General features: G+C 39.0%; 1 protein-coding gene and 1 long non-coding RNA gene across 14 annotated transcripts in view; one reads left to right on the top strand and one right to left on the bottom strand.

Annotated features, from left to right (window-relative positions):
- The window catches only part of dnmt3aa (DNA (cytosine-5-)-methyltransferase 3 alpha a), a 128,212-nt gene that overhangs the window by 73,120 nt on the left and 31,058 nt on the right, over window positions 1-24,034 (top strand). For 7 of the 12 annotated variants that reach the window (XM_073932470.1, XM_073932466.1, XM_073932468.1 and 4 more), the window contains 2 exons: window positions 11,465-11,602; window positions 22,649-22,978. In XM_073932470.1, the coding sequence (XP_073788571.1) occupies window positions 11,465-11,602; window positions 22,649-22,978 (468 nt within the window). 12 annotated transcript variants of the gene reach the window in all.
- On the bottom strand, window positions 6,917-8,922 carry LOC141379458 (uncharacterized). Of its 2 annotated transcripts, XR_012396111.1 has the most exons (4): window positions 8,794-8,922; window positions 8,033-8,090; window positions 7,854-7,917; window positions 6,917-7,738 (listed from the first exon to the last, which is right to left on the bottom strand). It is a non-coding gene; the product is annotated as an uncharacterized lncRNA (long non-coding RNA). The 2 variants fall into 2 exon arrangements; XR_012396110.1 differs by lacking the exon at window positions 8,794-8,922 and having other exon boundaries at window positions 7,626-7,738; window positions 8,033-8,115.

Genomic DNA, 24,034 nt, shown 5'->3' with positions numbered 1-24,034 from the left:
CTTGCTCCAAATCAATTCTTGAATGTATATTGAAGAATGTTGGAAACCTGTAACCATTGACTTCCATTAGTTTGTATTTTTCCTACTACTGAAGTCAATGGTGACCGATTTCTGACATTTTTCAAAATATCTTCTTTCAGAATAAAAAAAATGGTTTGGAACAAGTCAAGGGTGAGTAAATGGTGTTTATTTTTGGGTGAACTGTCTCTTTAAATGTTGAGGGTCATCAGTGTATTCTGCGCAAGTCATGTTAGTAATACTCTGCATTTAATTCATTTTTATAAAGTCTTATAAATTTACAATGCAATTACATTTTAGTTTAACTGATAGGGCTTGTTTCCCACTAGTGGGTGTGTTGTGTCTGGAAGGCCATGCACTGCGTAAAACATGCTGGAACGGTTGGTGGTTCATTCCACTGTGGCGACCCCTGATAAATAAGGGACTAAGCCTGAGGAAAATTAATTGATTAATTAGTTTACTCACTCTTGACTTGCTCCAAACCAATTATTTAATGTATATTGAAGAATGTTGAAAACCTGTAACCATTGACTTCCATTAGTATGTGTTTGTCCTACTATTGATGTCAATGGTTACTGATTTACCAACATTTTTTTAAATATCCTCCTTTGTGTTCAACAGAACTAAAAGTAAATGGTTTGGAACTAGTCAAGGGTGAGTAAATGATGTTCATTTTTCGGGTGAACTGTCCCTTTAAATGTTGAGGGTCATCTGTGTGTTCTGTGTTAGTCATGTTAGTAATACTCTGCATTGATCTCTGCTTTAGAAAGTCTTAAAATTTGACAGTGCAATCAAAATTTCGTTTAACTGACAGAGGGTGTTTTCTAGTACTGGATTGTGGTTTGAAGGCCATCCGCTGCGTAAAACATATGCTGGAATAGTTGGCGGTTCATTCCGCTGTGGTGACCCCTGTTAAATAAGGGACTAAGCTGTAGGAAAATTTATGAATTTACTCACTCTTGACTTGTTCTAAATCAATTGTTGAATGTATATTAAAGAATGTTGGAAACCTGTAACCATTGACTTCCATTAGTATGTGTTTGTCCTACTAATGAAGTCAATGGTTACCGATTTCTGACATTTTAAATATGATATTTTATGTTCATGTGTTACTGTTTGAAGAATGCTGGAAGCTGGCACCTATTGACTCCCATAGTATTTTTTCCCCTTACTGTTAAAGTAGGTAAACCACCATTCTTCAAAATATCTTCTTTTGTGTTCAACAGAGAAAGAAACTCATAAAGTTTTACCACACGATAGAGAATAGAAGAATCAATGGATTTCATTTTTGGGTGAACTATCCCTTTAAAAAATAAGTAGCGTTAATATAACATCCATGACATCACCATCTGTTGCCAGCCCAGTTGATGGTGATGTCACTTTCAAAAGATTGTTCCTGTAGTCTGCCATTGTTTTTTTGGCTGCCAAATACTCACACATGCCTATAAATAGCAATAATAAATGTTTTCAATGTGTAAGTCAGCCTATCAGAATAATATCTAAAGGATCATGTGACACTGAAGACGGCAGTGATGATGTGCTTTTGTAAATTGTAAAAATATTTCACAGTTTCACTATTGTTATTGTTTTGTACTGAGCAGAGTCTCCTTTCAAGCGGTTTCACCCAAAAGGATGACGTTTGTTTAGACATGAGAGACTTTGGGGTCAGGGTGAGGTTGGGGTGAGAGGTCGTTCATGCCCGGGTCATGATCATAAAGCGCTCAGCTCTTGAAACTCGTCATAAAGCCAGAGGTCGAGGGGTCAGAGGGCATGTTCGGGTCATAACGGGATGTTCACACACTTGACATGAGACGAGTCTGTATGCAGAAACACTGTCGCCATTCATCAAAGCCTTAAGCGTTGAGTTCTAGAGTGTGTCGGTGTACACCACCTGGCAAAAGTTTTGTCACCTATACAAGTTTTAGGAAGTTCTAGTTGATCATTTGGTATCAGAACCCTAAAATTGCGTGTGCGAATGCCTGGCGAATATCCACCCTAAAACCAACTTTACTGAGCTGATTTGGCTGTCTTTTAAAGATTTTAGTACTAACAAGTTGTTAACATCACAAGATCTAATACAGTATACCATAGGGCAGGGCTTCCCAAACTTTTCAGCTCGAGACCCCCAAAATGACAATGTTAGTGACTCGCGACCCTCAATATCCTCTGAGGTGGCTATAAATACAGAAACCTTGCATGCAATGGCGCACACACACACACACACACCAATAGTCCCAAGTCTATTCTTCTTTGAATTTTTTTTTTATTGTATGTCAGTGCTATAAAATGTGCCAGAGAGTTTAACCTGGTGTTCTAAAAGCAATCTGCTGCATCTGACGCTACTGCGTCTTTAATATAATGTAATTACCCCAGGGGTCGCAATCCAACAGAACTAGTAACTATAAGCTACTATAGTGACTATATAGTAACTATAAACAACGTTTTAGATAAAATATGGTAATTCTTATGGTTTAATAAGAATAAATAGATTTTTGGAAATCACCAGACGACCCCCCTTCATTGACCCCCCCCTCGGGGGGTCCCGACCCCCACTTTGAGAACCACTGCCATAGGGATACATCACAAGGCCTACCTTGCTTATGCTGCACAGTTTCTCTGCCCACTGAGGAAGCCCGTGACTCCTGCTGTAGGATGAACGTTTGGTTATCCTGTGTCCTCTGTTTCTCTTGTTGTACCCATACAGCTGCTTCACGTAAAAGCTGACTAACGGATTTTGCCATTTTGCTTCTGTTTTATATACATTAGTAACTCACACTGTCCCATCCATCAAAAGCACGCTTCTGCCCTCGGGCTCTGAAAACACTTGACGTCACTTGAATACGCTCCTCCCACTGATTAGCATAGGCTTTGCATACAGATTGACGTTGAAAATGAAAACAAGTGTCAAAAAAAGGAAAGCTTAAATTAACATTTTAATTTGAATTGTGTCTCCGTTATAGCGTGAACAAGCTTAGTAAAAATTGCGTTTGCATTTTATTGTTCAGTTTGGCTTTTCATTTTAATATCGGCAGTCTTGACGCAGAAATGCAGTGAAAATTAAAGGTTAAATCGACAACTTCATTTTAATTATCGATTTGACCGGGACGGTGTGAAAATGACATTTTCAATATCTATTTGACATTTTCAGTTTTTGCAGATATTTTGCAGTTTTTTATAAAGAAATTGTTTAACTGTTTTTCACTTTCATTTCCAATGTTTATTTGATTTATTTAAAATTGGCTGGATTTACCTTCGATAGATCACGCTTAATTTACCACAATAAAATATGATCATGCCTTGATTTTTACTGATTTAATTAGGACAGTAAGGTCTGACTTTGCTTAGACAATCTTGTCACTTGACAGAAATAATGTCTAGTATAGAATATAAAGTCATGCTGCAGTAAAGAAATAATGAATATTGTGTCTGACTCCATCATGAGCTTGGAGGACTGCATCCATACATCTCTGACTCAAATCACTGATTAATAAAGTCATCTGGAATGGCAAAGAAAGCGTTCTTGCAGGACTCCCAGAGTTCATCAACATTCTTTGGATTCATCTTGAATGCCTCCCCTTTAACTTTCTGCAGACATGCTTAATAATGTTCATATCTGGTGACTGGGCTGGCCAATCCTGGAGCACCTTTGCCTCCTTTGCTTTCAGGAACTTTGATGTGGAGGCTGAAGTATGAGGATGAGCGCTATCCTGCTGAAGAATTTGCCCTCTCCTGTGATTTGTAATGTAATGGGCAGCACAAATGTCTTGATACCTCAGGCTGTTGATGTTGCAGTCCACTCTGCTGATCTCTCGCACACCCCCATACTGAATGTAACCACGAACCACCAAACTTGACTGATTTCTGTGAGAATCTTGGGTCCATCCAGGCCCCAGTGGGTCTTCTGCAGTATTTGTGATGATTGGGATGCAGCTCAACAGTTGATTCATCTAAAAAATCGACCTTCTGACACTTTTCCAAACGATCAACTAGAAGTCAAGTTATTATTTGCTGCTCTTACAACTGAGATCAACATCAAGACTTTTCTCAGGTAGTTTAGTGCAGCAGGAAATTAGGTAATGCTGAAAACCGCATTTCCCATGGTGCACTGGGCTGTTTGCCAGGGCCTGCTGGGTAACCAACACAACCACTATATAGTCATAGAGACATGACTAGAAGGCGACAGCGAATCTACTGCAGAACCTACTATTTGGGGAGTATTTTGAGGTATGTTTCGATTTCTCAGGCAGCATCGCATGTATTAATGATGAATGGTGTGTTCCCCAGAATGCACTGCTCAGGGAAGGTCTTTATGTTTGGAAATGGATTGTTGTGCACAATATTTTTGTCCATCATGATTGTGTGTTTGAAGCAGGAGGAGACAGGATTATCGTGAAAATTAATGATGGTTTTTGTGATATAGAAGTTCATTGAATTGATTCTGGAGGGGTGGCATGGTGGCTCAGTAGTTAGCACTGTCACCTCACTGCAAGAAGGTCGCTGGTTCAAGTCTCTACTGGGCCAGTTGGCGTTTATGTGTGGAGTTTGCATTTTCTCCCCGTGTTTGGTTGGGTTTACTTCGGGTGCTCTGGGTTCCCCCACAGTCCAAAGACATGCGCTATTGACCTCATTCTTCAATGCGGAAGTGCGTTCACTGGTTCAAGTCTCTACTGAGCCAGTTGGCGTTTATGTGTGGAGTTTGGATGTTCTCCCCGTGTTTGTTTGGGTTTCCTTCGAGTGCTCTGTGTTCCCTCACAGTAAAAAGACATGCGCTATTGACCTCATTCTTCAATGCGGAAGTGCGTTCACTGGTTCAAGTCTCTACTGGGCCAGTTGGCGTATATGTGTAGAGTTTGCATGTTCTCCCCGTGTTTGTTTGGGTTTCCTTTGGGTGCTCTTGGTTCCCCGACAATCGAAAGACATGCGCTATTGACCTCATTCTTCAATGCGGAAGTGCGTTCACTGGTTCAAGTCTCTACTGGGCCAGTTGGCGTATATGTGTAGAGTTTGCATGTTCTCCCCGTGTTTGTTTGGGTTTCCTTTGGGTGCTCTTGGTTCCCCGACAATCGAAAGACATACGCTATTGACCTTATTCTTCAATGTGGAAGTGCGTTCGTTTTTGCGATTGTTTTAGAACTTCCGATTTAGCTGCCTATGGGAGAAATGACTAGGAATAATAAATGGTGGAAAACAGTCAAACTACTTACTCTACAAACAAGTGTTTGCATGACTATACAGACCAAGTAGAATAATATAATGAGTTCATCAAGATTTGGATTCATCTTTAACGCGTCCACCTCCATCTTACCCCACACATGCTCAATAATGTTCATGTCTGGTGACTGGGCTGGCCAATCCTGGTGCACCTTGACCTTCTTTGCTTTCAGGAACTTTGATGTGGAGGCTGAAGTATGAGGAGGAGCGCTATCCTGCTAAGTTTAGTGTAGTGTAGTGACCAAGTAGAATAATATGATGAGAGAATGCAGCATCAAGCAGCAGAACGGGCTGTTTTTAATATCTTAAAATGAATGGAAGTGAATGAGACCGGAAGTCTCGAGCCAAAAAGATTCATATGGCTGCTCGTCCACAAGGAAAAAGGTAAATAGGTGAATTGAAGAAACTAAATTGACTCTAGACTATGTGTGTGAATGCAAGAGTGTTTTGGCGTTTCCCAGTGCTGGGTTGTGGTTGAAAGGGCATCCGCTGTGTAAAACATATGCTGGAATAGTTGGCGGTTCATTCCACTATGGCGACCTCAGATTAATAAAGGGACTAAACCAAAGTAAAAATGAATGAATGAATGAATGAATGTTTAAAGCTCTATTATGTCTGAGCACCTGAAACTGATAACACAGCCAGCTTCATCCGTCAAGTGTGTGTGTGTGTGTGTGTGTGTGTGTGTGTGTTAGACTGCAGTGAGTTTATGTGTCTCCACTGACCTGTCAGACTGGCCTGTCTTCGTGTTTTACCGCCGCAGTTTCCGTGCGATTAGCCGCTCTGTGGTTGGCCGTTTACTGGGGTTAAAGGTCATATGAGGGCGCTTATGACCTTCCTGCAAAAGGTCACACAGGGAGCCGGCAGCTGTCTGAAACAATCACACTTTCACTGTCTCACGTACAGCAGACATGAAAGAATCAAACATCGCAGTGTTTCAGAAAGACTTTTCAGGGAAATCCATATTAATAATTTATTTATTTTAGCTGGGATATGAGAAAGTTTGGGCAGCTCTGTGGCTCAGTGGTTTGCACCGTCGCCTTACAGGAAGAAGGTCACTGGTTCGAGTCCGGGCTGGGTCAGTTGGCTTTTCTGTGTGGAGTTTGCATGTTCTCCCTGTGTGTGTGAACGTGAAAGTGTATAGGTGTTTCCCAGTACTGAGTTGTGGCTGGAAAGGCAGCTGCGTGAAATGTATGCTGGATAAGTTGGTGGTTCATTCTGCTGTGGTGACCCCTGATACATGAAGGGACTAAGCTGAAGGAAACGGAGTGAATGACAAAGTATTTTAACATTTATCCTTTAAAAAGCCTATTGGAGGCAGTAGGGATAAAGCAGGCAATGAATTTGCAAGTTTTCTTTCCTGCGGGCGGCTTTTCTGAATTTTTAATGCTATTTTTATAGTCATGGGAATCTTGTTGACATTGTGGACTCATCAGATACACACTCAAAAAAATGATATGTTGGCGTTAATTAACTTTTTTTTGTCCACTGGTTCCACGTAACCGAGTTAAGTTATCTTTAAGAAAGAATATTAATTTTAGTGAACTTAAGTTAGTTACATAAAGGTAATGTAATGTTGTTTAGTTCAATCAACGTAACCTTTATAGTTTAGCTTTAATCAATGTAGTTATTTAAGTTCAATTATTCTAAAATTAATATTGTTATGTTTAACCAAATAAAAAAACTGTTTCCGTTTTATTGAGTTTATTCAATAGCATTTTTACAGTTTTACACATTTTCCAGCAATCGAATGATTATCAAAATCTAAATATTGTCTTTATCTGTATCTTCACTTATTACAATAAGTTAAAATATTAATACTATTAAAATAATAGTAATACAAGTATGAAGTAAATTAAAAACAATAAATGATTTACAAAAATATGCTTACAAAAGCATCATAAAATACACTTTTCAAAATGATACTTTTCATATATTACAAAAAAACATTCAAAAATAATATTCTGCCTTCAAATGATTTACAAAAATATACTTCAAAAAATTAAGTCTTCTTTTGTAAACTATACTGTACCTTCTTTACACTGAAAAAGCAGAAAACACTTCAGTTGTTCAAAGAAAGATTAACATTTTCAGGCAAAGTAACACGATCAGCACTACACCATAAATTAGACCAACCATCACAGAACATGCAATAGCTACACACATTCATCTCTGACATTTGCAACATTTCTGCACATTTGCACCAGACACTTTCTTACAACCACTCCCTATATCTAAAAAAAAACACAAAAAAAAACATTGTGCATGAAGTCTGCTTCACACAGGTAAGTGGGCTTGACAAACCACATGTAAAAGCATTCCTAATTCTTAACATTCTTTGTAAAATTAGCACATCTTGGGTGTACTGCCTCTTCTTGTTGATTTGCTGAATGTGTCCTCAATTGTAAGTCACTTTAGACAAAAGAGTCTGCTAAATGTTAATGTAACCACTGTAGATTCATAAGGTGGTGTTGCACATCAAGGTTTGTGCTTCATCATGCCCAGCATCCTAAAAATGTCAGGTAAAAAAAATAAAACATTTACCAACAGATCCAAGGTGAAAGGAGGAATTGGTTTAAGAGGAAAATACAAAATGTTTAAAAAAATAAAATAAAATAATTTACCATGTACTCCCTCACTTAGGGGCTTTGAGGATGCATTCACACCTTTTTTTCCACTGGTGATGTTCTAAATGACATGAAATGACAAATAGTAATTTACTAAATAATTAGTAGTTAAAATTACTAGTAATTTTTACTGTACATCATTTTAATGTGTGTATAAGCATCTAAAGGCATAGTACCTGGATGATCCACAGTCTCCTCAGCCAGATATGGGACTTTAGAGGTTGAGCTGTAAACCTGTGAGGGAGAAAATAGATGCGAGTGAGCAAATATTTGTTACGTATAATAAAATATAATAATATAAATAAATAGCATTTAGAATAATATATTTATAATAATAAAAATGAAAAAAACAAAACACTGCAAACTACTAAACTTAAAAGTTTAAATGTGTTAGATGACCAAACAAATAAGCTTACATTAAATATGTCATCATGCTAGATGTCATCCTATTTAAGAGTCACATATGCTTGTCAAGATTTTTTTTTTTAAGTTAACAGGCTTGAATAATAACAATGTGCCAACACCACCTTTTAATTAATATTATGTAAGTTATCAAAACTAGCATTCAAACTTGACAAACAGCTTGACACTCATTTAAAATAGAGACTATCAAATCAAATCAAAAATCAAATCACTTTTATTGTCACATTATCAGCAGCACGTGTGCTATAAGTGAAATGCTTAGACTATTCTAACATGACTATTCCTTACTACCATTGTTTGCAACTTTATTTTGGGGGAGTTAATATATACAAGATATAAAATGCAAAAAAACTACAAATTTATCTGTTATTAATGTGAAAAACAAACAGGGAACATGGCAATTTCATAACAATACTATACACAAACACAACAGAGTATTACAAGGGAGTACATTAATGACTCAAATGTTGTCACAGCCTCAATATAAATACATAAAAAGTAAATAAAATCTCACCTGTGTGACCACATTGGGCAAAGCTTTGTGCACGTTCTCAATTTGTACTGTAATCTTCATCTTTTGATTCCCATAATATGGCGCCGAGCTGAGAGTGATCGTTGTGGTTTGAATCTTCTTACTTCCTGTGTTGTTTCGAAACTGCGCATGTGCAGATATTACTCCACCTATTGACCAAAATGCAGTACTGCAGAAGCAACACAACTCCCTTTCATTCATGTTAATTAAGCGAGCTGTTTAAATGTAAAAACTAACTTTTTCTAATTTTTTCCAACACAACACTTTTATTTTTAATACACAAACATAAGTGAATTGTTTAATTTCAATATAGTTACATTCTTTGGACCAACTAAAGCCATAATTCATTTTTTTGAGTGCAGCAATCCTGCCAAATCCACAGCATTTCCTCAGATCACTGCAAAATGATCTTGACCAGACATCCCATACTGTAGAAAGTTTCATTTCAGGCTTTTAAAATAAAAATCCTTTTATTCAGCATTGATTATTATGAGCAATAACCCTCATAATGTATTCGGGTTTGATTTGTTTGTCTGAAAGAGATTTCAATTTAAGTTTTTTATTTAAATAAAAAAGATTAGGCTCTGTAATGGTATGGGGTTGTGCCCTTAGCAAAGGTAACTTGCACTGCTGTGATGGCACCATTAATGGCATGTTTCCACTGAGTGGTAAGGTACGGGTTGGTACGCTTTATGGCTATTTCCTCTGTCAAAGGGTACCTAAAAGCGAACTGTACCATGCCACTTTTTGGTTACTCTTTGCAAAGGATACCTAGCACAAAAAAAGGGTTCCAAAAGGCAGAGCTAGGTGCGCAGCTGAACCGTATTGGTTTACTGAGATACGTCACTCACAGAAGCAGGAGAATGAAAACAAAGGAAACACCATTTTAAAGAGCCCATATTATACATGAAATAGGGTCATATCTTGGTTGTAAGGGTCTCCAACAACAGTCTAATATGCATGCAGGGTCAAAAAACACTTTCATGGTCTTATAATCTGCATTTATTTTTACCTAATTATCCCAGCGACTCCTGTATGAATCGTCCAGTGATTCATTTGTTCCCAAACCCCTCCTTAGCGCGAAGCTAATCTGCGCTGATTGGACCGATGACAGCCTGTTGTGATTGGTCGACTGCCTTCAGTCAGAGTGAAAAGCCAAACAGCTAATCAGCATATAAAAGTAATTACAGTTCATACACGCTCGATAGTGTAGGCGTGGATTTTAGCTGCAGTGGGTCAATGTAAATACAGTCGATGAACTTGAAAATTCAGACGACTATTTTATTGAGCAAAAACTCCAAAAACTGTCGAGGAGATCACATAGCTTGTTTCACTCTGCTCTTTTCACAGACAGAGACACACACACACACATTGCGCGCCCGCGCACACACACACACACACACAAACAAACACACACACACAGACATCTCCGGACGACAACGCGCGCGCACACACAAACACACACACATACCTCCGGACGACAGCGCACGCACACACACTACCCTCGTCCACGGAGCTCCGTAAACCAAGCAGCACGCGTCGCGTTTTTAACGTGACTTTGCACGCGATAAGAGAATATAGCCAGTTAACCTGATACAGTACACGCAGTTACAAGTAACAAATCACAACTAAATACATTTGCAAGCTAGAGTCAGCGAGGCAACAACTTTAATCGCACGTACTTACACTTGAGAAATGGAGGAAGAAACCCATACTGACGTCCAGCGGTAAGTTACTCTTTACTGATCCTTCCTTTAACAAACGCTGATGAAGTATTCTTTGTAGCATGTAGTTTGCAGAAGTTTCCAGTAGTTTCCAACTGCTTGGTTATAATGCTGAGGTTTCATCTTTGGGTAGAGACTCGATATAATATCCATCTGTAGTGTGACTTCAATCGACCGGCATGTTTGTGTGTGTGTGTTTGTGGGTGTGTGTGTGTGTGTCTGGGTTTCTGCGTCAGAGGGCGGGGCCTCAGGTTTGAAATCTCCCGGGTTTGCGCGTGCACGTGAATAACTTGGTTTCGTTCGTACGTCATGGCGAAACACCTAATGACTCGGTGTCAAGGCGACTCGTTTGACGCACTATGAGTCGACTCTTTTTTTAGATGAATCAACCGTTTTAAACACTGTACACTAACAGATTTAAGCCTTAGCTGGATACTTCACTTCACTTAGAGCTGTGTTACACACTACATGGAGGGGAATTTTCAAAAACCCATAATATGGGCTCCTTAACATTTTTTTTTGCCAAATCGCCCAGCCCTACCGCTGCGTAAAGCATATGCTGGAATAGTTGGCGGTTCATTCCGCTGTGGTGACCGCTGATAAATAAGGGACTATGCGACGAAAAGTGAAAGAATAAACTTCACTGGCGTTTCTGTCCAGATGCCAGTAATTCTGGAGAGTTCAGTAGTCTAATACTCACTCAGAGAGACGTTGTGTCTCCCATCAGCAGGTTTCATCTTCATATGACAAATCTCTACGCTACATTTCAAGTCAATATTTACCTAAACACAAACATCAGTCCGTATTTCTGGAGAGGAGTTCAATACTGCATCTGCTTTCGATTTGCAGTGAAAATCCTGTGAGACACTACTGTGCCCTGTGTGTCTATATTTATCCTTGTTTTGATAGCATGTGTTCTTCTATACTAGGAGAAGAAGGTCCGCCTTGTTCAAATGAGTGACACAATGGACCACCAATCAGCAGTGGGCTCTCAGGAGGATGAACCAGCCATGATTCTTCCTACCATACCTATTGGAGGCAGTAGGGATAAAGCAGGCAAAAAATTTGTAAGTTTTCTTTCTTGCGGGCGGCTTTTCTGAATTTTTAATGCTATTTTTATAGTCATGGGAATCTTGTTGACATTGTGGACTCATCAGATACAGCAATCCTGCCAAATCCACAGCATTTCCTCAGATCACTGCAAAATGATCTTGACCAGACATCCCATACTGTAGAAAGTTTCATTTCAGGCTTTTAAAATAAAAATCCTTTTATTTAGCAATGATTATTATGAGCAATAACCCTCATAATGTATTCGGGTTTGATTTGTTTGTCTGAAAGAGATTTCAATTTAAGTTTTTTATTTAAATAAAAAAGATTAGGCTCTGTAATGGTATGGGGTTGTGCCCTTAGCAAAGGTAACTTGCACTGCTGTGATGGCACCATTAATGGTGGTAAATTAAGCGTGATCTATGGAAGGTAAATCCTGCCAATTTTAAATCAATCAAATAAACATTGGAAATGAAAGTGAAAAACAGATAAACAATTTCTTTATAAAACACTGCAAAATATCTGCCAAAACTGAAAATGTCAAATCGATATTAAAAATGTCATTTTCACTGTGACAACACACCGTCCCGGTCAAATCGATAATTAAAATGTAGTTGTCGATTTAACATTTATTTTTCACTGCATTTCTGTGTCAAGACTGTCAAAATTAAAATGAAAAGCCAAACTGAACAATAAAATGCAAATGCAATTGTTACTAAGCTTGTTCCCGCTGTAACAGAGACACAATTTAAATTAAAATGTTAATTTAAGCTTTCCTTTTTTTTCCTGAGCTCGGTGGCTCAGTGGTTTGCACCTTCGCCTTGCAGCAAGAAGGTCACTGGTTCGAGTCCGGGCTGGGTCAGTTTGCTTTTCTGTGCGGAGTTTGCATGTTCTCCCTGTGTGTGTGTGTGAACATGAAAGTGTATGGGTGTTTCCCAGTACTGAGTTGTGGCTGGAAGGGCAGCTGCGTGAAATGTATGCTGGATAAGTTGGTGGTTCATTCTGCTGTGGTGACCCCTGATACATGAAGGGACTAAGCTGAAGGAAAAGGAGTGAATGACAAAGTATTTTAACATTTATCCTTTAAAAAGCCTATTGGAGGCAGTAGGGATAAAGCAGGCAATAAATTTGTAAGTTTTCTTTCCTGCGGGCGGCTTTTCTGAATTTTTAATGCTATTTTTATAGTCATGGGAATCTTGTTGACATTGTGGACTCATCAGATACAGCAATCCTGCCAAATCCACAGCATTTCCTCAGATCACTGCAAAATGATCTTGACCAGACATCCCATACTGTAGAAAGTTTCATTTCAGGCTTTTAAAATAAAAATCCTTTTATTCAGCAATGATTATTATGAGCAATAACCCTCATAATGTATTCGGGTTTGATTTGTTTGTCTGAAAGAGATTTCAATTTAAGTTTTTTATTTAAATAAAAAAGATTAGGCTCTGTAATGGTATGGGGTTGTGCCCTTAGCAAAGGTACCTTGCACTGCTGTGATGACACCATTAATGGCATGTTTCCACTGAGTGGTAAGGTACGGGTTGGTACGCTTTATGGCTATTTCCTCTGTCAAAGGGTACCTAAAAGCGAACTGTACCATGCCACTTTTTGGTTACTCTTTGCAAAGGATACCTAGCACAAAAAAAGGGTTCCAAAAGGCAGAGCTAGGTGCGCAGCTGAACCGTATTGGTTTACTGAGATACGTCACTCACAGAAGCAGGAGAATGAAAACAAAGGAAACACCATTTTAAAGAGCCCATATTATACATGAAATAGGGTCATATCTTGGTTGTAAGGGTCTCCAACAACAGTCTAATATGCATGCAGGGTCAAAAAACACTTTCATGGTCTTATAATCTGCATTTATTTTTACCTAATTATCCCAGCGACTCCTGTATGAATCGTCCAGTGATTCATTTGTTCCCAAACCCCTCCTTAGCGCGAAGCTAATCTGCGCTGATTGGACCGATGACAGTCTGTTGTGATTGGTCGACTGCCTTCAGTCAGAGTGAAAAGCCAAACAGCTAATTAGCATATAAAAGTAATCACAGTTCATACACGCTCGATAGTGTAGGCGTGGATTTTAGCTGCAGTGGGTCAATGTAAATACAGTCGATGAACTTGAAAATTCAGACGACTATTTTATTGAGCAAAAACTGTCGAGGAGATCACATAGCTTGTTTCACTCTGCTCTTTTCACAGACAGAGACACACACACACACATTGTCCTCGTCCTTGCGCGCGCGCGCACACACACACACAAACAAACACACACACACAGACATCTCCGGACAACAACGCGCGCGCACACACAAACACACACACATACCTCCGGACGACAGCGCACGCACACACACTACCCTCGTCCACGGAGCTCCGTAAACCAAGCAGCACGCGTCGCGTTTTTAACGTGACTTTGCACGCGATAAGAGAATATAGCCAGTTAACCTGATACAGTACACGCAGTTACAAGTAACAAATCACAACTAAATACATTTGCAAGCTAGAGTCAGCGAGGCAACAACTTTAATCGCACGTACTTACACTTGAGAAATGGAGGAAGAAACCCATACTGACGTCCAGCGGTAAGTTACTCTTTACTGATCCTTCCTTTAACAAACGCCGATGAAGTATTCTTTGTAGCATGTAGTTTGCAGAAGTCTCCAGTAGTTTCCAACTGCTTGGTTATAATGCTGAGGTTTCATCTTTGGGTAGAGACTCGATATAATATCCATCTGCAGTGTGACTTCAATCGACCAGCATGTTTGTGTGTGTGTGTTTGTGGGTGTGTGTGTGTGTGTCTGGGTTTCTGCGTCAGAGGGCGGGGCCTCAGGTTTGAAATCTCCCGGGTTTGCGCGTGCACGTGAATAACTTGGTTTCGTTCGTACGTCATGGCGAAACACCTAATGACTCGGTGTCAAGGTGACTCGTTTGAAGCACTATGAGTCGACTCCTTTTTTAGATGAATCAACCGTTTTAAACACTGTACACTAACAGATTTAAGCCTTAGCTGGATACTTCACTTCACTTAGAGCTGTGTTACACACTACATGGAGGGGAATTTTCAAAAACCCATAATATGGGCTCTTTAACATTTTTTTTTGCCAAATCGCCCAGCCCTACCGCTGCGTAAACAGGGGTGATAGCGTTCCGGCACCACGCCGGATTTCCGGCGTACTGTGGCTGCGGGTAGGGTTGTGACGGTGAGGAAATTTCCCCACCGGTTAATCGACATGTGACAACACCGGTAATACCGGTATCACCGTGGGAGTGGGCATTGTTTCATTTCCTCTTTTTTTTCTGCTTTTAAATAGCTTATAAATGCGTGCGTATAATACTTTCACTTTCAGTTTTGCGGGAGTTGCCAATTCGATGTCAATTGTTTGAATGGACGGAAAGGAAACTACAAAAAAATCCCTGTTATTAAACAAAACATAACTTTTATTTACATAACGAATAAAACACAACACTGCTACAGGCTGAAAAAACTGTGTAAGTTGGAACCATACAAATAACAACCATAAACGCCTATGTTATATATTAACAGCTTAGTCCTTATGAACAATCCGTTTATAAAATACATTATTAACGAATTTAGGCTATTGAAGAATAAACCGAATATGAAATATGATCCTTGCATAATGATCACAACTAAACAAGCGAGCACTCATATTTAAACTATATGAAAAAAATTAAGAATTGGAACATTATGTAAAAAATCAAAGGGCAGGCTAAATAAAAGCGTCTCGTCAGAGCTAAACATCACCGCACATGTGTCAGTTTACAGCTTCTGGAAAGATCAGACAACCTATACAGATCACACAATCTCAATAAACAACATGTAAATGTATAAATATTTCGATAAGTATTGTTATGGAATATTTATAACTAAATGATTTTGCTTTTTGGTTTTATCGATACAGCTTTGATCTCTCTTACAAGCGGCAGTTACAGGCGCAGCATAAGGGCGTCTCACACTGTCAGTGGCGGAATACACACAGCACTGCCAAGACGTTTTATTTTTATTTTATTTGTTGCAGATTTGCGCGTTGTTCCTTTTAAAAAAAAACTTTTATTTTTTAATTCTCTCAAGTTAATGTTGTCTATCGAGTAACTATCGAGTCCCTCGGATTGGAGTTCAGTGCGCATTAAAGAGCCCATATTATGGGTTTTTGAAAATTCCCCTCCATGTAGTGTGTAACACAGCTCTAAGTGAAGTGAAGTATCCAGCTAAGGCTTAAATCTGTAAGAATACAGTGTTTAAAACGGTTGATTCATCTATAAAAGAGTCGACTCATAGTGCTTCAAACGAGTCACCTTGATACCGACTCATTAGGTGTTTCGCCATGACGTACGAACGAAACCAAGTTATTCACGTGCACGCGCAAACCCGGGAGATTTCAAACCTGAGGCCCCGCCCTCTGACGCAGAAACCCAGACACACACGCACACCCTCAAACACACGCACACCCACAAACACACGCACACAAACATGCCGGTCGATTGAAGTCACACTGCAGATGGACATTATATTGAGTCTCTACCCAAAGATGAAACATCAGCATTATAACCAAGCAGTTGGAAACTTCTGGAAGCTACATGCTACAAAGAATACTTCATCTGAGTTTGTTAAAGGAAGGATCAGTAAAGAGTAACTGATGGACGTCAGGATGGGTTTCTTCCATTTCTCAAGTGTAAGTACGTGCGGTTAAAGTTGTTGCCTCGTTTACTCTAGCTTGCAAATGTATTTAGTTGTGATTTGTTACTTGTAACCGCGTGTACTGTATCAGGTTAACTGGATATTTTATCTTATCGCGTGCAAAGTCACGTTAAAAACGCGACGCGTGCTGTTTGTTTATGGAGCTCCGTGCTAGAGTTCTGCTCCCGCGATTTATTCGGAAATTTATTCCCGCGCCGCAGAAATCTGGCGCGGGGACAGCCGCGGGAATAAATTTCCGAATAAATCGCGGGAGCGGTCGGTAACGGGTTTAATTTGGGACGGGAGCGGGCTGTCTAGCAATATCACGGATATTGCTATGCGAATTAGAAAGAGAGAGTCTGCGTGGTGCTTGTGTGTGTGTGTTAGTGCGCACGCGCGCGTATGAGAGAGAGCGAACGAACGAACGAACGAGCTTTGTGCTGTGTGTGTGTGTTTATACAGACAGCTTGGCTGTCTGGACTGTATACTGGGTGATTTTTGGTTGTGTTCTTTGCTCTAGCGGGACCGGGCGCGGCGGGCAGAAAACGGAGCGGGTTCTCAGGCTAAAACCTGGCGGGTGCGGGCGGAAGCGGGAGCGTTGTCATCCGGAGGTGTGTGTGTGTTTTTGTGTGTGTGTGGTATGGCGAGTACACGACTGTCTCCTTCGTTCGGTTATCCGTGGCACTATCCACTCGCCATAGTGTGGCAGCTAAAATCCACGTCTACAATATCGAGCGTGTATGAACTGTGATTACTTTTTAAATTGCTGATTAGCTATTGGCCATTTCCCTCTCTGACTGAAGGCAGTCGACCAATCGCGACAGACTGTCATCGGTCCAATCAGCGCAGATTAGCTCCGCGCTAAGGAGGGGTTTGGGAACAAATAAATCACTGGACGATTCATACAGGAGTCGCTGGGATAATTAGGTAAAAATAAATGCAGATTATAAGACCATGAAAGTGTTTTTTGACCTTGCATGCATATTAGACTGTTGTTGGAGACCCTTACAACCAGGATATGACCCTATTTCATGTATAATATGGGCTCTTTAAGACTATTGACCAACCGCCCTGTAAGTTTAAACACTACAGGTCCACAGCTCTGGTGTGGTATGAATTACACGTTTTAAATGACAGCGAGACATGCTACGTTTAGTTTTTATTGTAAAATATACATTATAACCCAGTACACGGTAAAATAATATGTTTTGAATGGCTTGTCTATTGACGGCGTATAGCCTTTAATTAAATATGCTGAGCATATTTTCATTAAAATTAAAACACATTAATACAAATTAGCCACCCTTTGATTTTTTTTTCGTTTACGTATATTTTTATCAAACGAAAAATGCAATGAATTTTTAATTTTAGTTTTCATTTTATTAGAATTAATAGGCCTATAATTTATAGGCTACACAACTCATATCTTTGGCTCTAATTGCGTTTTTACAGATATCCTACCAATAGACTTTTTTTTTGGCTCAAAGACATTTATGCCTATTAATTTCAGAGGTGCATTTTGACAGATTTCGTAAAGGCTTCAGCTATTCTACCTGTCAGCTGCACCTGCCTAAGTTTTGCAACTTGACTTGTGTTGTGGCTCGATGTCTGAATGAGAGAGAGAGAGAGAGAGAGAGAGAGAGAGAGAGGGAGAGAGAGAGAGAGAGAAATCAGTCCTCAGATTCGATGTGTGGCCGCACGTCTCAGTTACTTTATTGCAATTTTTAATATTGGCTCATCTAAAGAAACTTTTCATATATTAAAAGCCGAAATATTGCCAGACAGAAAAAGCAACTTTCGGTTTTTTAAGAGAGCGGCCTCAGTTATAAAAGATGCGCGCACAAACAGGATTCGATCTTTTTGGCCTAGACATTATGAATTTTTTTTACATTAAACACATAATCAAGTGGAAATAAGAACAGCTGAACTTCGGAAAAAGTCCTCACGTTACCACGATGTTTCTCTGCAGTTGAATTGTCAATGGCGCGGCATTAAAAAAATATATTTATTATTAAACATTGTGAGATGATGGTCGCGTGATTTTTTTTTAAAAATGAGAGTATGCGTTGCGTATTTATGGCCATTAATCTATCCGCGACCCACCAATAGTTAAACATGAAGGTGCGTGTATAAATTAGTTATGTTTCCAGACACTGCCACCTTTGTCAGGCAAAGTTTGCAGATTGCCTCATTAACGTCGTCAGGTGCTCTTATGCATTTGGTTTGAACCCAAAATTTTGCCAAACATGCGCTTTTGCAATGCGTTTTGACAATAAATCGTCCGCCATCCTCTTTCTGTAAATTCGACTCCTCTTTTCTCCTCACGTGGTAAATGAAATATGATGCACTGTAGCTATGTTTAGATTTTAATTATAGAGCATGCTCTCGTTTTAAGTCAATTATTTATAATTATATTTTCCATTTATTTTAAATAAATTTTTAATAAAAAAAAATTAAAAAACGAATACCTAAAAAAAAACAAATGTGGGGACGGTGTCACGGTAGAAAAGTGATGTCACCGGTGTTGCGTCTTAACACCGGTATCACCGTCAACACCGTCTATCGTGGCAAGCCTAGCTGCGGGGAAAAAAAATCAGGTTCACGGATATTGATCTGTCATTTCTCTAGATTCACAGAATTCACTCACTGCTGAAAGCGCCGGATTGGTTTTTATTAAGTGCCATTTTGTGTGCTCGTGAATCATCTTTTGAGTGTAGACGCCATGTAAATAAAAGATTAATTGTGTAATTTAGAGAGCTTTATAAATTATAACGGATCTTTGTGAGATCTCTATGAACTAAGATTAGTGACGCTTTTTAGTGATAATAAGAGGAGCGTGCTTTGCACTTTCCAGGCTATAATCCATTCAGAATTTGTATGAAACTTTCGTTTTCGGCACATATACGCTGATATGTTTTGGGAATGACATCTGCATATTTACGCTGGGTTTATTCTCGAAATAACGGTGAAGCAATAGACGGGACAAAAATATATTTCCCCCTTCTCCTTAAACAACTTAATGTTTCAGCTATGAAATAGTTCAGTTTTGTATGTAGCCTAATGGCAAAGTGTTTATATTTAGTTTCGTTTTTTATTCAGCTTATTTAGAAAAACGTTTGGAGCATTTTTTATTCGTTAAAAATAAGTTGTTTTTTTAACGAACAGCGCCCAGCGGAAGACCATCATTGTATGTTTGATCAGTTTGCCTTCTCAGATCATCACGACTTGCCTAAAATAAAAGATATAAAACAGTTCAAGTATAAAACAATGGTAGCTTAAACGTTAAAGAATGTGTGCTATTAGGCGCATAGTTTGCTTATAAAAAGCTTGCAGGACATCGAGGCGCCAGAGCAATCACTTGCATTTTTTCAGTGGGAGCAATTTAAAGTTATCCGTCATTTTTGCTCACAAAGTACGAGCAATACATCAAAAAACGTTACAGCGTTTTTATAAAATAAAGAAAACCAAAATTATGCGCTTTCTGTCGTCTGGTTTTTGAACAGGAGCGCTTAACAAAATGAAGCAAAATGTATATGCCTCACAGACATAATAAATATATTTATAGAAAGCTTTAAATTATTACTTAACGAAATAAAACAAATCGAAAACAAAAAAACTCCTTCATGTAATCCGTAAAGATGAATTTCTAAAGGCGAGTCCAAGAGGAGATTGCCAGTCAGGATCTTTGCGACACTGACTCAGAATAAGTTTATTAATAAATAATTAAGATATGTCCTTACTCTTTCCTCGACACATTCATTGTTATTTGTTTTTGCCGGTGCTTGGGGCGAGTTTTAGCTTATTGTGTGCGCTTGAACGCCGATAGTAGCAGTTTTAACATGGAGTGACACGACATTTGACGTACAGATGACACTGGCACATGCCACTGAGTGTAGTGACACTTCCGGTGGCACGTCCGGTTTTCCACTGTCATGTGTCACTCGCTAGTGGCATGTGTAGTAACCTAGTGACCTGTGTCACTCAGTGTCGCGCTGCATGTCACTGCAGTGACATCGTAACCGGGCGAAGCTTATGACATTAATTAACACGAGCAAAACCATATTTAATCATTACGCGACTTTTAACCTAATTTATCGCGTCGCAAGTTAGTTTATTTGCTGAGCTACTCCACGATGTTTTAATTTAAACGCATTTATTTTATGTATTCGTAGTCATATTTCCGTACGTAATATAGTCATTTGACAGTACATGTCAGTCAAATTTATTGTGGCATGCTTATGTATGGGAGGGGTTACACTTATCTGTTGTACTGTATATTATTGCATCCTGGCAGTTCCTTTGTTCCCTACAATATGGACTTCTCTATGTTTTTAATTCATTCATTTATTTTATTATTTAACTTATTTTCATTTTAAGGTATTTTAAATAATATCCTTTAAAAAGTTATAATAAAATGCATGTTGAAAACTCATAACATTTATGCATGTAAGAAAACAGGTGTCATTTGCCTAATCATTTTTAAATATTAAAGCAAAGAGACTTATAACATTAATGTGCTTATAACGTGCTTATACTGACACCTACTGGCACATGTCACAAGATCACTGACACTGTCATGTGTCACTGACATTACTGGCATGTGTCTAAAAAGAGCCACTTGACAATAATGATGATCAGGGTTACACATAGGCTGTTAATATATTTGGGCCCAGGGGCCCACAAGTTATGTGTTAAACGTGCGTTGCATACATAGTACCCCCACCCCTACTCACCTCAGGGGCAAGAAAAAAAAGTTCAGGCTCAGGAATTTTTTCCACTATCAGCCCTGCGTAAAGCATATGCTGGAATAGTTGGCGGTTCATTCCGCTGTGGTGACCGCTGATAAATAAGGGACTATGCGACGAAAAGTGAAAGAATAAACTTCACTGGCGTTTCTGTCCAGATGCCAGTAATTCTGGAGAGTTCAGTAGTCTAATACTCACTCAGAGAGACGTTGTGTCTCCCATCAGCAGGTTTCATCTTCATATGACAAATCTCTACGCTACATTTCAAGTCAATATTTACCTAAACACAAACATCAGTCCGTATTTCTGGAGAGGAGTTCAATACTGCATCTGCTTTCGATTTGCAGTGAAAATCCTGTGAGACACTACTGTGCCCTGTGTGTCTATATTTATCCTTGTTTTGATAGCATGTGTTCTTCTATACTAGGAGAAGAAGGTCCGCCTTGTTCAAATGAGTGACACAATGGACCACCAATCAGCAGTGGGCTCTCAGGAGGATGAACCAGCCATGATTCTTCCTACCATACCTATTGGAGGCAGTAGAGATAAAGCAGGCAAAAAAATTTTAAGTTTTCTTTCCTGCGGGCGGCGTTTCTGAATTTTTAATGCTATTTTTATAGTCATGGGAATCTTGTTGACATTGTGGACTCATCAGATACAGCAATCCTGCCAAATCCACAGCATTTCCTCAGATCACTGCAAAATGATCTTGACCAGACATCCCATACTGTAGAAAGTTTCATTTCAGGCTTTTAAAATAAAAATCCTTTTATTCAGCATTGATTATTATGAGCAATAACCCTCATAATGTATTCGGGTTTGATTTGTTTGTCTGAAAGAGATTTAAAAAAAAATATATATATATATATATAAAGAAAGAAAAATTAGGCTCTGTAATGGTATGGGGTTGTGCCCTTAGCAAAGGTACCTTGCACTGCTGTGATGGCACCATTAATGGCATGTTTCCACTGAGTGGTAAGGTACGGGTTGGTACGCTTTTATGGCTATTTCCTCTGTCAAAGGGTACCTAAAAGCGAACTGTACCGTGCCACTTTTTGGTTACTCTTTGCAAAGGATACCTAGCACAAAAAAAGGGTTCCAAAAGGCAGAGCTAGGTGCGCAGCTGAACCGTATTGGTTTACTGAGATACGTCACTCACAGAAGCAGGAGAATGAAAACAAAGGAAACATCATTTTAAATTTTTTTTTGCCAAATCGCCCAGCCCTACCGCTGCGTAAAGCATATGCTGGAATTGTTGGCGGTTCATTCCGCTGTGGTGACCGCTGATAAATAAGGGACTATGCGACGAAAAGTGAAAGAATAAACTTCACTGGCGTTTCTGTCCAGATGCCAGTAATTCTGGAGAGTTCAGTAGTCTAATACTCACTCAGAGAGACGTTGTGTCTCCCATCAGCAGGTTTCATCTTCATATGACAAATCTCTACGCTACATTTCAAGTCAATATTTACCTAAACACAAACATCAGTCCGTATTTCTGGAGAGGAGTTTAATGCTGCATCTGCTTTCGATTTGCAGTGAAAATCCTGTGAGACACTACTGTGCCCTGTGTGTCTATATTTATCCTTGTTTTGATAGCATGTGTTCTTCTATACTAGGAGAAGAAGGTCCACCTTGTTCTAATGAGTGACACAATGGACGGCCAATCAGCAGTGGGCTCTCAGGAGGATGAACCAGCCATGATTCTTCCTACCATACCTCAGCAACAGCAGAAGAAGGTCCGCCTTGTTCTAATGAGTGACACAATGGACGACCAATCAGCAGTGGGCTCTCAGGAGGATGAACCAGCCATGATTCTTCCTGCCATACCTCAGCAACAGCACACTGACCCCGCCTCCCCAACGGTTGCCACAACGCCTGAGCCGCCTCCCGTCGCCTGCGGTGAGAAAGTTCTGACAGGAATCGCGCCGATACACCAAGAGTACCAGGTGAATATCTTAAAAATCTCTCCCTTCAGATATTTTTTGTGGCCTAAAATAACCACATTGTTAATTTATTATTATTTTTTTTATTATTATTATTTTTTTCATACATTTATTCATTAATTTTCTTTTCGGCTTTGTCCCTTTATTAATCAGGGGTTGCCACTGCGGAATAGACCGCCAACTTATCCGGCATATGTAAAATAAAATGAAAATAATAAAAATAATAATTTGAAAGGATTTTAATCGAATTTGATTAATCAATCTATCTGTATTTTAGACCTATTTGTGCAGTTAATTGCATCTAAAATAAAAGTGTGTTTACATAATCTAGGCTAGTGTACTTTTGATATTTATTAAATATATAAATATATAAACAGGGACGGGCAAAATACAAATTGAAATGTATTTTAAAATAAAATACCAAATACCTCAGTATTACGTGCATCAAAATAAACTACAAAATACAGCAGCCACAACAAGGATCCAAATAAAATACTGTATTTTGTATTTTGAAAATACAACAGAATACTTCTACAAGGAAGCATGAAATTACTTAACAAACCTTCCCTAAATAGGCATATTCGATCTATCCCTAACCATTAAACTGACTTAGGCAAGTAAACAATGATTGACAACAGTAGACTGGAGTATTATTATATATTTGTGTCTAATATATACTGAATATAATTTGTTTTTATACTGAATATAATATGTATTGTGCCACTGACATCTTCAGACAGACATCTAAACTCTGTTAAAACTGCATAATTGTGATGATATGACACGTCTTTCTCTGGCTCAGCACCAGCCAATGCGCCAAAGCTCAGCTGCTTCTCTAAGGGTAAACAAGCTAACGCTAACTTGTCATGCTTGTTAAGCTGGATAACGAGTTTAAACACCAGCACCAGGAACTTTACGGTTTTCACTTTAAAACAGAATAAAAGTAGGATTCCGTAGTGATTTACCCTGCTGTTGACCTCGACACAATGAACCGATTATGAAATTCGTTGCCAACGCTTTTAGTTATCGATTTTTATCGATTTAATCGATTTGTTGTTG

The sequence above is a fragment of the Danio rerio genome, chromosome 20 (genome assembly GCF_049306965.1).
Source record: "Danio rerio strain Tuebingen ecotype United States chromosome 20, GRCz12tu, whole genome shotgun sequence".
NCBI classification, from domain to species: domain Eukaryota; kingdom Metazoa; phylum Chordata; class Actinopteri; order Cypriniformes; family Danionidae; genus Danio; species Danio rerio.
The sequence above is the reverse complement of the archived record's forward strand: the minus strand, read 5'-3'. Positions and strand labels throughout refer to the sequence as shown.